Source organism: Dipteris shenzhenensis, chromosome 33 (genome assembly GCF_047967505.1).
Source record: "Dipteris shenzhenensis isolate YYH24624 ecotype China chromosome 33, Dip_SZ_1.0, whole genome shotgun sequence".
Classification (NCBI taxonomy): Eukaryota; Viridiplantae; Streptophyta; class Polypodiopsida; order Gleicheniales; family Dipteridaceae; genus Dipteris; species Dipteris shenzhenensis.
The window spans coordinates 21,987,160-22,003,070 of record NC_141628.1 but is presented as its reverse complement, the minus strand read 5'-3'; the positions used below and the strand labels follow the sequence as shown (position 1 = coordinate 22,003,070).

The 15,911-nt window shown below is 44.9% G+C and overlaps 1 protein-coding gene across 1 annotated transcript in view; it reads left to right on the top strand.

Annotated features, from left to right (window-relative positions):
• Nucleotides 1-15,911, top strand: part of LOC147879830 (thylakoid lumenal protein (Mog1/PsbP/DUF1795-like photosystem II reaction center PsbP family protein)) — a 53,100-nt gene that overhangs the window by 15,379 nt on the left and 21,810 nt on the right. Inside the window, exon 2 of the mRNA XM_087371824.1 lies at nt 10,780-10,883. Within this exon, the coding sequence (XP_087227950.1) occupies nt 10,780-10,883 (104 nt within the window). The remainder of the gene's footprint in view (nt 1-10,779; nt 10,884-15,911) is intronic.

The window sequence follows — 15,911 nt, the reverse complement described above, 5'->3', positions numbered from 1 at the left end:
GCACCATAAGGTCAGCCAAGAGCGAACCCTCTCCACCTAGTCGATTGACAAAAGAAGTGATCTCGTCTCAATATAGAGCCTAAAGAGAGTTGGTGATAGGGGACAGCCTTGCTTAACTCTGATGGTGCTCTCAATCCAGTCTGATAAGCCTCTTGGGGCACGTACCCTCCCTCTGACAAACTCATAGACTCATGACCCCCCAAATCATGATATCTAGGAGCCGTAACTCCCGTAGCCTCCTGATCAGGCAAGAGCGTGGGACAGTGTCAAATGCCTTACGAAAATCTACGAAGCAATTGTAGACATGCTGACGCCTCGACTTCTCCTCCTCAATAATAGCCCTCAGGGTGAAAATGTGATCCAGGGTGGAGTGCTGTCTCCGAAATCCTGCCTGCCCAAGTGCCGGCTGTCCATGACCCTCTGTGTGGTTGCTGATCTCCCTCTTTATGACTAATTCATATATCTTAGCCAAAGTGTGGCCAATCATAAGAGTACGGTAATTCCCAGTGTCCATGGGATCACCTGCCTTGTGTATCGGTACTATGATGGGTGGTGCTCCAGGTAGGTGGGAAGCCATGGCATACGATATGATTGAACAGCTGTGCTAATATCAGGGTCAAGATCTCTTGTCCATGCGCAAAATACTCAATGCATAGTCCCTCATGATCCAGTGATCGTCGGTTATGAAGCCAAAGGAGGGCAGCTTGTACATTCTGCGAAGTAAATAGATGACATGTGGTGGGTCTGGGCATAGAGGACATATCAGGTGGTGCCTGACCTGGGACATCATATAGAGAGCAAGCGTATATGTGTCAGACTACAGGATCTGTGATGGGAATGGGTGACTTCCCTTTTGATAGGAGTCCCCATCCCATGGTAGGATCTCCTCCACAAAAAGAACTGATCACCACGTCCATCCTGTGCATGAGGAAAGCCCGCTTCTTACGCTGTGTCACTCGGCGTGAGATCCGGTGTGCCTCTGGCAGAGTCAAATGTCCCAGTGCTATCTCACGTGTAGGGTGGGCTCTCATCTCTTTGCACTCATCATCGAACCATGGATTTTGGGGCATCTTCTCATCTGGAACACGCGCAGATCGTGTCGTGGGAAAGGATCTCTTGGCAACATCCTATATCACTGATATAAGAGTGTCTGATGCATGTGCGAGGTCCATCCCATCACCAAGTAGTATCGGGAGCTTAGAAGCCTGGTGGCTCACGCATACTAGGTCAAGAGCACGGTCAAAATGGATTTGAACACGAGTGGGTGGTAGGGGGGCCCTCCTAATGGCTGGCGTGGCGATTGATATACAGAAAGTGAGATATGAGTGGTCAGCTCCGAGTGGGGGGGGCAGCTCAATAAAGTCATGTAGGCGTGGGGCCAGTGCCAGTGGACCAAGCAGGTAGTCTACCGTACTACTCCCCCCTCCATGTGGAAAACAAGTGAGTCCGCTAGATGATGGCCATCTTCGGAGACCACTATATATGATCAAGTCATGTATAGCCCCAAGCTTGAGTGAATGTCTCCCATATGCTATCACTGGTGCATCTGCATTTGCTGACTGTCTCACGATCCCCAACTCTGCTGCATCAATCTTCGGTACTATGAGGGAATCCTCATCAAAATCTAACAGGCCCACCCGTATGTTCCTAGTACGTGCATTGAAATCACCAAGGAGGAGAGTGTCCCCGTGTCTAGAGAACTCCGTGATATCATCATGAATAGTCTCATATGGGTTGTGTCCGTCAATGGTGACTTCTCATGCCTAGGATGATGTGTCTGGGGGAAAGTAACATACTGCAATGAAAGTCGGTTGTGTGTATAGTAACTAGATTTGAATCCACATGTGTCGTGCATGCTCCTCCTTTCGTATCATAGAAAGGAGTGGCCTTAGATGTGATCTGAAAAGAATAGCCACACCTCCGGATCCTCGTACCCCACTATCCCTCCTCAATTCCTTCCTGTGGGTAGACTCCCATGTGTATCCTGTCACTGTGGGTAGCCCTCTCTCTGGGCTCTCATGTGTTTCGGTGTAGAAGATCACATCTCTGTTATGGTATGTGTTAGAAAGGACCCAACAGAGGGTACACACAGCGGAAGAATTATAGTAATGCCCAGGAGCTCACACAGTGTGCGTGTGGGTGTGGAATCACAAACTTCTTTACTTAATGTGCATCACATAGATGTGCAGACTCATCAATAGACAATGAACCAGCCAGATAGAGAAACCACCAAAATATATTTCCGTCCAAAACTATGGACACAATACAAAAGATATAGATCCAGAGTCCCACCAATGGTGTGGTCCTCTAATCTTACCACAAGGTCCTTCTCCTATCAGCCAGTTATCTCTAGAGTCGAGCCCGCGTGCTCCACCTCGAGCTTATGTGGACTCTCCGTCCTTTGACCTCAGCTCCTTGCTGCCCTAGAAGACAGCCAAAGTCTCAGCCTCACACTTGAGCTAAGTCTGCAGCAACACTAGTACTCCTTCAGCTTCTGGATGTAGGCCCCAAGGGTGGTGCTCTGCTGCTCCTTTCTGCTTTGCTGGAAGCTGCACTGCTGAAAAATGAATTATGCCCCTCCAAAGGGCTCTTTATATAGGCATCTAGGGCCCCTTTCAGTAGCCGACTGGCCTGCCCTAACATGGCCGACCAGTCTGCCATAGAACCGACCCCACTTATTGGGCTGTGGGCACTTCTCTAGGGCTGTGTGCTCCCTGCCTTTAAGTGGGGGCCCAGCCCCCCTTGCTTTGTGTGCCAGCCCCCTCCCACTCCCCTCTATGCATGGGGCTGTGGGGCTGTGGGCTGGCCTATGTGGCTGATCAGTTTCCTGGCCCTATATAAGGGCAGGGTGCTGCCCACTGCAGGCCCTCCCTTCCCTGCAACACTTGTGCTGCTGCCAGGCCCTCTTGCAGGCCCTTTAACCTGCTCATAGCCTTTCTCATCCTAGGCTCTTCTGCTGCTCCAGATCTGCCCTCTTGCAGGCCCACTCCATCACTTGGATGCCCCGCCATCTACACTGTAATTCGCGCCATCTGTTGCAGCCTTCTTCTCTTGTGAGGTGCTGCCCATGTGGCAGCCCCCCCTCTCTCTCTATTTCTCTTGGGCACATCCTGCCATAGGTCTCCCTCCCCCATGCTCTCCTCATATGGGGGCTTACTGATGGGGTGGTGACCTTTCCAACAGTATGTCTCCAAGAACCCCCCTAGGTCGGACATTAGGGTGCCATTGCAATTCCACACTGCCATCCTCAATTTGTTTTGCATACTCGGCCCATCATTCAGACACCGTCATGTGCTATCCCCTTCTCCTGTTGCATCTCGTACTTCTTTTTCTATCTTCTCTCGAATGATCACCCTACCATCTCTGTAAACTGCCACAACACCAAAGAAAAGGGAACTCATTTCTGAAACAATTGAGGAAGAGAAATGACGGGACAGCAAGAGTTTGAATGTGCTAATCAGAGGCCTAACGGTAGGTGATAGCCCCATGTCAAATGCCAAAACCCTCTTTGACAAGATGGGAGTAAACCTCACTTGTGAATCAGCCTGGAGAGTGGGTAAAACAGATGCACCAACGAGGCCTTTGGTTGTAAAGCTGCGAACAGCCACATATAGATCCACCCTTATGAGTACACGGGCAGCATTGCAACGGACCAAGATCTTTCTAGATGAAGATCTCACACTCCTACAATAGGAACACAGAAGGGAGGGAATGGTGTGGGTGATGGCTGCAAGACAAGAAGGGAAATGTCAACGTAAGTAGGAGGCCTCGTGGGCCTATGGGACAAAGTGCGCAAAAGCAGTAGACTCAGACAAGCCTCAATGGGATGGAGCAAAGGGCGCACTAGGGCCCTTGCTGAGTACTAATTGATGCTAGCAAAATCATGATTCATAACCATAACCAGTCAAGCACAAGCTGAGTCAAGTCGATCTCGGAGCTGGGACTTCAAAATCAAAGCCTGGCACAGTGATGGCTCTCTGGTGAGCTGTGAAAATATCTCGTATCTATGTCTGTCAAGTCATCTCGCGCTGTGGCGTGGGACGAGATCTCTTCGATCTCTGAACTCTCTGGGCTATGTCCAAGGTGATGCCTCATCTCTGTCGGTCCCCCATGAGAAAAGCTGTGATAGGTTGACCTCAATAGAGTGTGCTCTGGCCACTCTTTGTCTCGTGTGTGATCTCTACGTCCCTCTCTCAGTGGCACCGTGTCGGCTCTCTCTGCTAATCTAGGCTTCCCTCACCTCAGCTAGCTCTTCCTCCTACACCACTGTGTCTTGGAGCTGACTCATATGTATAGAAATCTGTGACGCGTTGCTATGCCCCGTCAGCAGCCTCCATGTCCTGTGGTCTAGCTGCCTCCTGCTGCTCTCTGATCAGTCGTAGGAGTGTCTCCCTGTGCCAGCGCATCTCCATCAAATAGAGCCCAACATAGACTTGGTCATGGAAATGGATCAGTCATGATAGTGGACCAAAGCCACTCCCCTCTAGGTAGAGAGTGTGGTAGTGCTCTCGTATCTCATAATAGGCTGGGGCAAATATAGAGAAAATTCTCCTCTGTCGCAACTGCCCCCAGTGTACATAGCATGCAAATCCTCTGCTCTAAGAGAGAGAGAGAGAGAGAGAGAGAGAGAGAGAGAGTAGTGTGACAAGAGGGATGCACTGTAACAGACTTTAAAGACTCATAGATTTTTAGATGTGTAAGAGGTGTAAATTATGTTCTGATTTTTAACCTTTTTCAAGGGAGGAGAGTAGACTTAAAGAATATCACAAGACATTTACAAGTATTCATAGGAAACATATATTTGTGAAGATAGTGGGAGAGAGGGAAGGAGTCTCGCTTGCAGCTTTCTCACATACACAATGGGGGAATACACACAAAGGTGGAGGCTGAAAACAGTTTCCCTCTTCTTAGTTGTGAAAGCCAAAAGAACTCTAGTACAAAGAAATTGAAGAACCCTATATGTGGGTCTCAAACCAAACTCAACTAACTAAGGTGGCATACTAACTGAGCCATGAACTAGTGTAGATAAGGATAGCTGTCATCCAGCTATTATTCGTGGGCGGTGTACCAACCGCATCTGTAGCTAACAAGTCGGTGACATAAATGCACAACGGTCACCCTGGCATATCGCAAGTGGAGCTCGATATCTCAACACTCCCCCTCGAGCTCAATCCCAATTCCTGCACACCAAGCAGGTCTCTGAACTTGCGCAGCTTCTCTGCGCCCAATGCCTTCGTGAATATGTCAACTACCTGATCCTCTGTGCTGACATAAACTAGATCAATAAGACCTAGTAAACCTTCTCCCGCACATAGTGATAATGCACCTCAATGTGCTTTGTTCTAGCATGATAGACTGGGTTATTTGCCAAGTGTATACTGCTCATGTTGTCACAATAAATGACAACTGGCCCATCTGTAGACTGATGCATATCATAGAGTAGCTTATGCAACCAAGCTACGTCACATGCAGCCATTGCTGCACCCTTGTACTCAGCCTCTGTGCTCGACAAGGCAACTGTAGGCTGTTTCTTGCTGCTCCAAGTGACTGCAGCACTCTCAAAAGAGAACACATATCCACTGGTAGATCGTCTATCAGAAATACACTTGGTGATCTAATCACCTCAATGCCCAAGAAATAACGCAGCTCTCCCAAATCCTTCATCTCAAACTTCTGCTTCAATAGCATTTTCACATGAAGGATGTCTTCATCACTATCACCTGTGATGATCAAATCATCAACATAAATGACAAGCAGCATAATACCTTTCTCTGTTTTTCTCACATAGAGTGAGAAATCTGCCTTGGAAATCTGAAAGCCAATAGTAACAAGATACTGTCCTATTTTGTCAGACCATGCTCTAGGTGCTTGCTTCAAGCCATACAAGGCTTTCTTCAACCTGCAAACAAACTCAGGATGAACAGCATGCACATAACCTGGTGGCTGCTCCATTTAGACCTCTTCTTGCAAATCACCATGCAAGAAGGCATTCTTTACATCCATCTGATGTAAAGACCATCCCTTTGATGCAGCCATAGCAATGACTGCTCTTACAGTCGCCATCCTTGCAACTGGACTGAATGTTTCTTCATAATCAATGCCATATGTCTGTGCATACCCCTTGACAACTAATCTTGCCTTGTATCTGTTCACAGAACCATTTGCATTGTGCTTCACTTTATAAACCCATTTACAGCCAATTGCATTCTTGTCTTTAGGCAAAGGCACCAATTCCCATGTTGCATTTGCATCCAAGGCATCCATTTCTTCATCCATGGCTTTCTCCCATTTTTCTTTTCCCATGGCTTGCTCAAAAGAAATGGGTTCTGGTTCCTATATCACTTTGACCATATAGGCATAGTGAATAGCTGTAAATCCATCATATTTCAGCCTATCCACAGGATACCTAACCCTGGTAGACCTGCGCAAAATAGGCTCACTTCCAGGTGCTCTCAAAACATCCCTGGTCTTCCTTACTCCAGGTGTAACAACAGAAGGAATACCCAACTCATCATCAATGCTCTGCTCTGAGCCACTGGATTCACCATCCACATAAGAGTGACCTGCATTCACATCAAACATGGGCTGATCTACCTTCTCTTTTCCTTTTCGTGATACCTGCGTACCACTATCTGCATTGCTTTGAGGAGATTCTCCTGATCTCAATCTACCTGTCCATGGCGAAGTATGTGAACCACTGCTAGAGGAGCAAACTAAATGTACAAATAATAGTGGAGCTGTCCCATGTCTGACATTTCAAAAAACTGCTGCAAATCAGCCTTGAAAGCTGCAATATGCTGAGTATTTGGGCCCATGATGAGCATATCATCCACATATAAAATCAGCACTAAAAAATCAGATCCACTCCCACGGACATAAAGAGTGGGTTCTGTGGGACTATTCTGAAAACCAAGGGATAGTAAGTGTGCATGAATTTTGGCATACCATGCCCTAGGTGCCTACCTCAGACCATAAAGGGCTTTTCTAAGCCGGCATACCTTGTTTTCAGAATTAACAACCTCAAAGCCATAGACTTCTTCTTGCATATCCCCATGAAGAAAAGTAGCCTTGATGTCAAGTTGGTGCACTTGCCAATGATGATTGCCTGCAATGGCAGTGACACATCTAATGGTAGTAATCCTTGATGTGGGTGCAACGGTCTCCTCAAAGTCAATGCCTTGTTGTTGGGCATACCCTTTTGCAACAAGACGGACTTTGTATCGATCTATACTGCCATCAAATTTCCTAGACCCACCGGGTACCAATGGCATGCTTGCCGGGAGGGAGATCTACTAATTCCCATGCAGGTCCACTGATATTTTGTGATTGCTGCTGTGAATTTTGTGCAGCATTACCATTTTGTGCATCTACATCAATCATCACATTTACTGGTTTATACCAGCTGCTCATCTCATAAAAAACAACATCTCTAGTCACTGTGAACTTACGTGTAGAAGGGTTATAGCATCTATACCCTTTCTGCTGCAGAGAATAACCAATAAAGACGCACTTCTCAGCCTTTGGATCCAACTTGGACCTCAACTCATCTGGCACATTAACATAGGCAATGCAACCAAAAATTTTCAAATGAGAAATGTCTGGTTTCCTACCAGTATACATCTCCTTTGGCGTCATGCCATGTATTGCTGCAGTGGGAGTCCTGTTCATTATATAAACTGCTGTAGCAACTGCTTCAGCCCAATAATAATCTGGTAGATCTTTTTCATTTAGCATGGCCCGAGATACCTCTCCAATATGCTTGTTTTTTCTTTCTGCAATTCCATTTTGCTGTGGGGTATGACTGCATGAATATTGCTGTTTTATGCCATGCTCCTGCAGGAACCTTGCAAACTCATTTGAGAGGTACTCTCCCCCTCCATCTGACCTTAGGCATTTTATTTGCAAGCCTGTTTCTTTTTCAACCATAGCTTTAAAAACTTTGAAGTGCCCAAACACTTCACTTTTCTTTTTCATAAAATACACCCAAACTTTTCTACTGTAGTCATCAATAAAGGTGACAAAGTAATGACAGCCTCCAATAGATGCAGCTTTAGTAGTCCACACATCAGAGTGGATTAATTCCAATGGCTTCTTACTCTCTTGAACATGCTTAGGAAATGGTTTCCTTGCCTGTTTTTCAAATTGACAGGCTTCACACACCTTATGCATTTCTGCAACCTTGAATTTAGGCAATCCTGCAACAATATTTTGGGCCTGCATTGATTTAAGTCGCTGTACATTAACATGACCAATGCGTTTATGCCAGATATCAATATCTGCAACTACACCGGTCCCATGTGCAAACATTGCTGCACTCAATTCAGGCATGTCCGCATCCAGCGTAAACATCCTGCCCTTCTTCTTTCCTTTTGCTATCAAGCGACCATTATTTTTCATATCCTCAACAAAGCATCCATGAGGATTAAATCTGACCTGCAAGCCCTGCTTAACCATTTGACCAACAGAAACCAGGTTCTTGGTGATGTTCGGGACATGAAATACATCAGACAAGTATTTCTTTTTCCCATCCTGCATAGACAAAGGAATTTTGTCAATCTGCACAATAGGATGTGCAGTATCATCACCAGTCTCCACAAATCCTGGTTTTTCCATTTTCCTTGCATCCTGCATCCATTCAGCATGACCTGTCATGTGGTTTGACGCACCTGAGTCAACATACCACACATCATTGCTTTCTTTTGCACTTGTCACAGAATTTGTCATATGCTGTACCATAAACAAATGCTCATTTCTGTCATCACCCTGTCTACTAGAGGATGCATAATTGCCTTGCTGCAATTTTCCATTCATAATGTCATTTTGCTTTTTGTAGCAGTCTTTAGCCATATGCCCCATTTTACCACAGTAGTAGCATTCAACATTGCTGTTTGCATTTTGGCCTCTCTGCCATCCACCACGACCTCTTTGGCTCCCCCTGCCTCTAGAGTTACCACGTCCTCCTGCATAGGACTGGTTTTCTTGAGTTTGCTGCATATTCTGATTTCTACCACGGCCTCCAGATCGGCCTTCTCTACCTCTACCTCTACCCCTTCCAGCATTTGAGTAGAAGACAGTTTCTTTTGAGGTTCCTCCTGAAGAAGATGCACCACCATTTCTCTGCTCTTCAAAAATTAGAAGAGCAATCAACTCCTCAAAATCAGGAAATTTTTCACGGACGGCAATGGATGTCCGGAACTGTGCATAATCCTTTCCTAGACCATTCAAGGTCACAGAAACTAAATCGTCATCATCCACTGGCGACCCAATGGAAGCAAGTGCATCCGCAATTTTCTTCACCTTCATGTGGTAGTCATTGATGCTCATATTTTCTCTCTGCACATTGTGCAACTCCTGTTTGAGCTCTGCATTTTCCTGGCCTGCGTATTTGTGCTGTACATTTTAGCCAAAGTATCCCATGCCACCTTTGGCGTACTTGCATCCTGAATATGCACAATCATTTAATCTGAAATACTGATAGACAGCCAGTACATAACTTTTCTGGCTCTCTCATGCCATCCTTTAAATGCCTGCATTTCCTGTTGATTGGGAACATTAGGAAGAACTGGTTCTTCTTCATTTCCTGTAATGAACTCCCAGTAGCCTTTTCCCATAAGGAAATTCGTCATTCTAAACTTCCATGCTTGGAAGTTGTTCTTGTCAAGCTTTTCAGTGACAATCTGTGAAAGAGAATCAGACGCCATTACTGAACATTGCAAAATATTCTGTCACTGCAAAAGACACAACTTCTGCCTCACAAGGGCAAATCTGCAAACGTGACGAAAGTGGTTTTTGACCACACAGTCACTTCCTAGTGACGATTTTGCATCAACAAGCACGCAGCATATAATGCCCTCTCGCCACACCGCGAAGGGCGTCTCAATCTGAGACAGTGCACTCTTGCACTTCCGGCTGTGCTACCTACAGAGATTTGCTCCCAAACTCGAAAAAGGAAAGCAACACTGGTCCTCTTACCAGGACACTGCGAACTTGGTTTGCTTTCTTGAGCTCCTTACCACGAACAAGGCTCTGATACCATGTGAAGATAGTGGGAGAGAGGGAAGGAGTCTCACTTGCAGCTTTCTCACATACACAATGGGGGAATACACACAAAGGTGGAGGCTGAAAACAGTTTTCCTCTTCTTAGTTGTGAAAGCCAAAAGAACTCTAGTACAAAGAAATAGAAGAACCCTATATGTGGGTCTCAAACCAAACTCAACTAACTAAGGTGGCATACTAAATGAGCCACGAACTAGTGTAGATAAAGATAGCTGTCATCCAGCTATTATTCGTGGGCGGTGTACCAACCGCATCTGTAGCTAACAAGTTGGTGACATAAATGCACAACGGTCACCCTGGCATATCGCAAGTGGAGCTCGATATCTCAACAATATTCACATCATTATCATCTACATAGTGCATCGAAAAACTTTAAAAGAAAATTTATGGATGTATAAGAGGCATCTGGAAATGTCTTTAATGCCCCTTACGATAAGGGGCCCCGGCCCAACTTGCCTTCCTTTTTGAATTTGTAAAGTTGCATGGTACAACCTTAATGTTGTAAATCAAGTCTTGCTGTGATAAAAGTTTATCAAATCTCTATGCTTTCTGCATTGAATTATGAGAGAGAGTTTCGTATATGCATAAAACTGCAATTATAAAGGAAGGTATAGAGTTTTGGGCATAGAAAGGATGCACTTTTTGTTGTCACTCAAACAGATTTAGATTTTCAGAAATTAGAACTTTTGGTTTGATAAGAGACTTGTAAAAAAATTTCTTCAGGGCTTAGGACATATCGCAGGCCAGATGCTAAATCTGGTGGTCATGGTGTTGGTTGGAGTCCTATGATTCCTTATTCATTCAAAGTCCCTGAGGAATGGGAAGAGGTAAGATTTATCTCACTCTTTGAAGACAAAAATACATATACTAATTCTGAAGTCCATTATATGGTTTCATTCTTCAAAAGTATTAATGGATTTTGTTCCTTTGGTAGTTCGTCAATTCTCAAGATAGTTTCCAAGTTAGAGAAAACTCATATGTACGGTTTGTTGAAGGAAGGGGAAAGGAAATATTTTTATTTGATGATGGAAAAAAAAAACGGATAAAAAGGAAAAGGAGGAACAATCCGAGGAAGATGAACCTGTTATGTAGTCAGCTAATGTGGGTAATTAAAGAGGAGTTGTTCTTAATAGCTACCGGGAGTAGACCTAGGATAGGTACGTGAATTAAGAGGTTGACAATGCTCATGTTTGATACTGAGCAATGATCAAAAGATCTAGTTTCCTCTGGAAGATGAAGGTTAGCGTCGATTGCTCAAAGGAGGTTGTGGATGAGGCTGTGTTCACAGGAGGAGAAAAATGGAAAATAAGTTAGTGTTTGGCATTGACTAGAGCATTGGCTCCGACATGCATGCTAATGGGAGTACTTTAGGGTGGTATTTGGATTTTTTTGACAGCAAGCAACAACAAAGAGAAGACCAATGATATACAAACTTCCCATGTTGATATATTCAGTATAGTAGCATGTTTGGTACTCAATGTTTGCTAGGCTAGAAGGAGAGAACCTTGGATGCATGCACAACAGACAACTAGATGCAGCTAGATGTGCTTGTTGGGTGCACTAGGGTTTTTTAATGTATCTGGCAGATTTATAGTGCGTTTTGGCCACACCATTGAAGGATGGTGCTATGGTTGTAATGAGTGTGTATGGCTTGGTTCTTGGAGGTCAACGGTGATGTGCAGGTGGACATGGAAGTGCAATGTATGCAAATATCTAGACCAAATTTTGACAAGCTTCTCAATCTATTTGTGAGACTTTATGATTGGAAGTAGATGGAGTGGATATGCCAATGGGTTATTGCAAGCTCACAACGTGACATTGAGAGGGGTGTTGGAGTAGATGGTTCATTGTCCCACCTATAAGCCCTCTGATGAAGAGAGCACAAAGACATGACGCTTGCATAGGAGTGGGGGCTAAGAAGAGCTACCATCTAGACATGAGACGAAGATGACACATGGGCGGATCTGGGTGGAGAGGATTTTCCATTGAGAATCTCACATCCTGATGTGAACAGCATGAAAATTTACTAGCATAGCTGTGTGTAGGGCATTGTGCTTATCTTCTCTTTCCAATATCGTACATTCTTTATTCTCCTTCTGCGCTCTACCTTCAATTGGTGTCTCTTTTGCCCGCTGCTCATCCATCGTTCTCTCTTTTCTAGTTGCATTTCCTTGCTTTAAATATCTCTTGCAACTTTGGCATCACTGCCACAGTGTGTGCATTATCCCTTCTAGATGACCTATACTATTATCTTTCTCAATTTTCAATGAGTTTTGCAGCTTTTAGAGATGTTGGTAAAGAACTTTCTTTTCTGTTCTCTGAGCACAAAGTTCTCCTATCATTTTTGCGACTTGGTTCTCATACATTCTAGTATCCTCACTATAGGTTTGACCTACCTCTTTACTTCTTCTCTTCTCTGCCTTTCCTTGTTGCAGCTCAAGAGGCTGACAGATCTGCAGATATAGGATGGGGATCTAAGGATGAAAATCAGCCATATGAATACTGCCGGCAGCTAGGGCAGTTTGGATCCCAGCCTAGGGCTCAATAAGATGGTTCTAGGTTGGTCATAGTCTGGAAGTCGACCATCTTACAGAATGCGAATTGGCAATTTTACAAACCAATTGGGTCTATGAGATCTGGGCAGGGTCAGCCAGATCCGAAACGGGGACAGCCAACTCCCCCCCCTAAAGGTCTCAAGAGATGACTAGATTAGGCACTTGAAGGTCATTGAAGCTCATAGAGGGCACACAGCTAGAGGAGTGTTAGGGCAGAAATTAAAAACAGTCAATGGCTTTCTATAGAGAAAACTCATGGCTATCTAAGTTCTCTAGCATCTTGCTCATGACCTCATCTTCTCAGCCACTAATGTGATCAATGGAGTAACATGCTCTCTTTCTTCATGTATTAATACATGTAGGCAGTAGCATGTCCTTTTCCATTCTGAGATAGTAGAGAGTACACACAAGTGCAGCACAAGATCCATGACCAATCTTGGATTTTAGGACACACAAGCTCACATTCTTTATGGACCACTGAAACCTTAACCAGATCTTCAGCAAACCGATTGCAGTAAACAATCCACAGCTCCTCTAGTTAATTTGCAGCTGCAGAATTTAAATCGCAACAAGGGGAATCAATTCGCAGCACTAAAAGTCAGTTCGCACTTCAACATAATCATCGCTTGGAAGCTGGAAACTCCGAATAGCAGCAGTAGAACTCAATGATAAAGCTGGAACACAATTCGCAATGAAGGAAGGGTGTGGGAGATGGAGGAGGAGCGAGAAAACACAGCACTAGGGCTCAGGAATAAGGGATGGACCACCTCCCCCCTGTCCCCGCCCGAAGGACTTTATTGCAATAGAATTGTTGGGTGCAGCAATGGAACGGGAGTGGACTCTGGAGTGCGGGAAGCAAACAACAAGCTGGAGCAAAACGTAGTACTGCTCAAATGGATAGGAGGAAAATACAAAGGGTGGCCTATATGGCCCCCAAGTCAACCATATGGTTGACCAAATAAGTCAACTCATAGAGTTGACATGACCTACAAGGCTCATACCAGGGCTAAGTGCTAACAAACCCCCCCTCCATGGTATGGCTAAGGTATCCTGGAAATATCTCAGGAATACCTGGAAACTACATCATGGTTGCACATATTCGTCCCAGAGGGATATAGCAACCTATGATATGTACATAGTGATCCCTCACGTAACAAAAGGAGCCAAGTGTAAAGCATGTCGAAATGCCTCAAACTTTGGCCGCGGTAAAGATTTTGTGAAAAGATCTGCCAAGTTGTCCTCGGTGGGAACATAGGACAACTGGATGTCTCCACCAAATAGTCGCTCTCGAACATAGTGATAGTGGACTTCAATATGCTTTGTGCGCGCATGAAACACTAGGTTTCTAGCAACCGCCAAAGCACTCTGGCTGTCGGCGTAGATCATAGTAGAGTCGGGCTGAATGATATCAAGATCTGCAAGTAACTTGCGAAGCCAAACACATTCTACTGTAGCTGTGAAAGCTGCTTTGTACTCACCTCACAACTGGATGTGGCAACTATAGGTTGCTTCTTGTTGAACCAAGAGATGCATGAAGCTCCAAGCATAAAACAATTGCTGCTGTGTGACACCCTAGTGTCATAATGTCCTGCCCAGCTGCTGTCATCAAAGCCACCAACTTTGTGGAATGAAAAGGCCCTAGCCCAACAATGGCCTCAAGGACATGGATACCTTTTTCCCCGTTTGCTAGCATGATTTAGACAGGGTGATAAAAGGAACGATGCCCTTTCCAGTAGTGTGAGTGCACGGTGCACAATAGAAGAGGCTCCCAATTATCCATTGCCACTCTCACCCTCCCTTCTTGCTTCATATGCCCTCAACATCTTTACTAAAGATTCTTCCAACTTTCATCCGCTTCACCCGAATTCTAGTTCTTCCTTTTTGCTCCTTTTCCTTTACCTCTCAGTCTCTTCCTCCAAAGAATGGATCTCTACAGCTTCCGGTTTACCAACTCTTGGGGATAGATAGGTTTTAGGTTTCGAGTTACGGGGTACGGGTTTTAGTGTTATGAATTTTGGTTTTAGTAAATGGGTTCCAGTTTTTGAAATTCTATGTTCCAACAAGAGGGTTCTCGGTTTTGGTTTCGCGGTGACAACACACCCTCTTGAGAGAGTCCTTTATAGATTCTAAGTTCCGAGTAACGGGTTTTGGATTCGAGTTCTGGGTTCCAAGGATAGCATACCATCTTGATGAAGGCCTTCTTGACAAGACACCCTCTTGAGGGACGACTCCTTGATAGATTTTGAGCTCCGAGTAACTGATTTCGGATTTTGAGTTCTGGGTTCTAGGGATGACATACTATCTCGATGAAGTCTTTCTTAGTAGGTTTCGGGCTCTTGGTTTTTGGTAATGGGTTTGAGGTTCTGGGTAATGGGTTTTGATTTTTTAATCGGCTCGGGTTCCAAGGCATACCCTCTTAACAGTGGCCTTCTTGACAAGTTCCAGGGTTTGGGTTCTAGGGTGACAGCATATCCTTTTGATGGAGGCCTTCTTGATAGGTTTTGAGTACTAGGCTTCAGGCCAGAAACGGTGATCATGCAACATAACTCTTAGCTCCTTAGCTCCCCATTTCAAGAGCTCGTCCTTGATTGCAAAATTTCATGGGCGACTAGATGATGAGGGCAACAAACATGCTAGACTCTCATACTCTTCAAACAAATTTGGAGAGGCATCATAGTGCAAGGGAGCCTGGCACCACATAGGCCACACATAGGCAAAGGGCTGTTGTTCCTATGGAGCCTAGCCTCCATCCGTAGCATAGCATCTCGCGACATAGATCCAACAACCTCCGTTTATGAGAAGGTCGAAAATTTTAGCTAGCTGCATTCCTGCGTGCATACTATTCATGACTAGAACTTAACAAAAGACAAAAAAACTCTCAAAATCATTGCAAGAAAAATCATTTAAAAACATGTCCAATCCAATTGGCACTTGGCTTTTGAGCAGGTTGGAGAGTAGGGAGTTTAGAGTCCAGAGCATCAAGCAACAAAACTAGCAAAGGGAGCCTCATGAAGGGTAGGCAACTGCAAGTAGGAAATGGTTATCCCATCAACTCCAACTCCTGCCATTCTATAACCTTACATTCAAAGGTACAAAAGCTAAAGGCATAGCTCAACAAGGATGTTTGAGGAAATTATTATCTTTCAATAAGGCCAAGAGAGTAGAGTTTGATGATGGGTGCCTCCACATCCTCTTTTACTCTCTGGAATATGCAACACATAGATCATCCACAGTTGCTCATCAAAACTTTCGACTGTTGGATTATGGGGTTGTTCCCATGAAGTTTCTCAATCAGGGTTG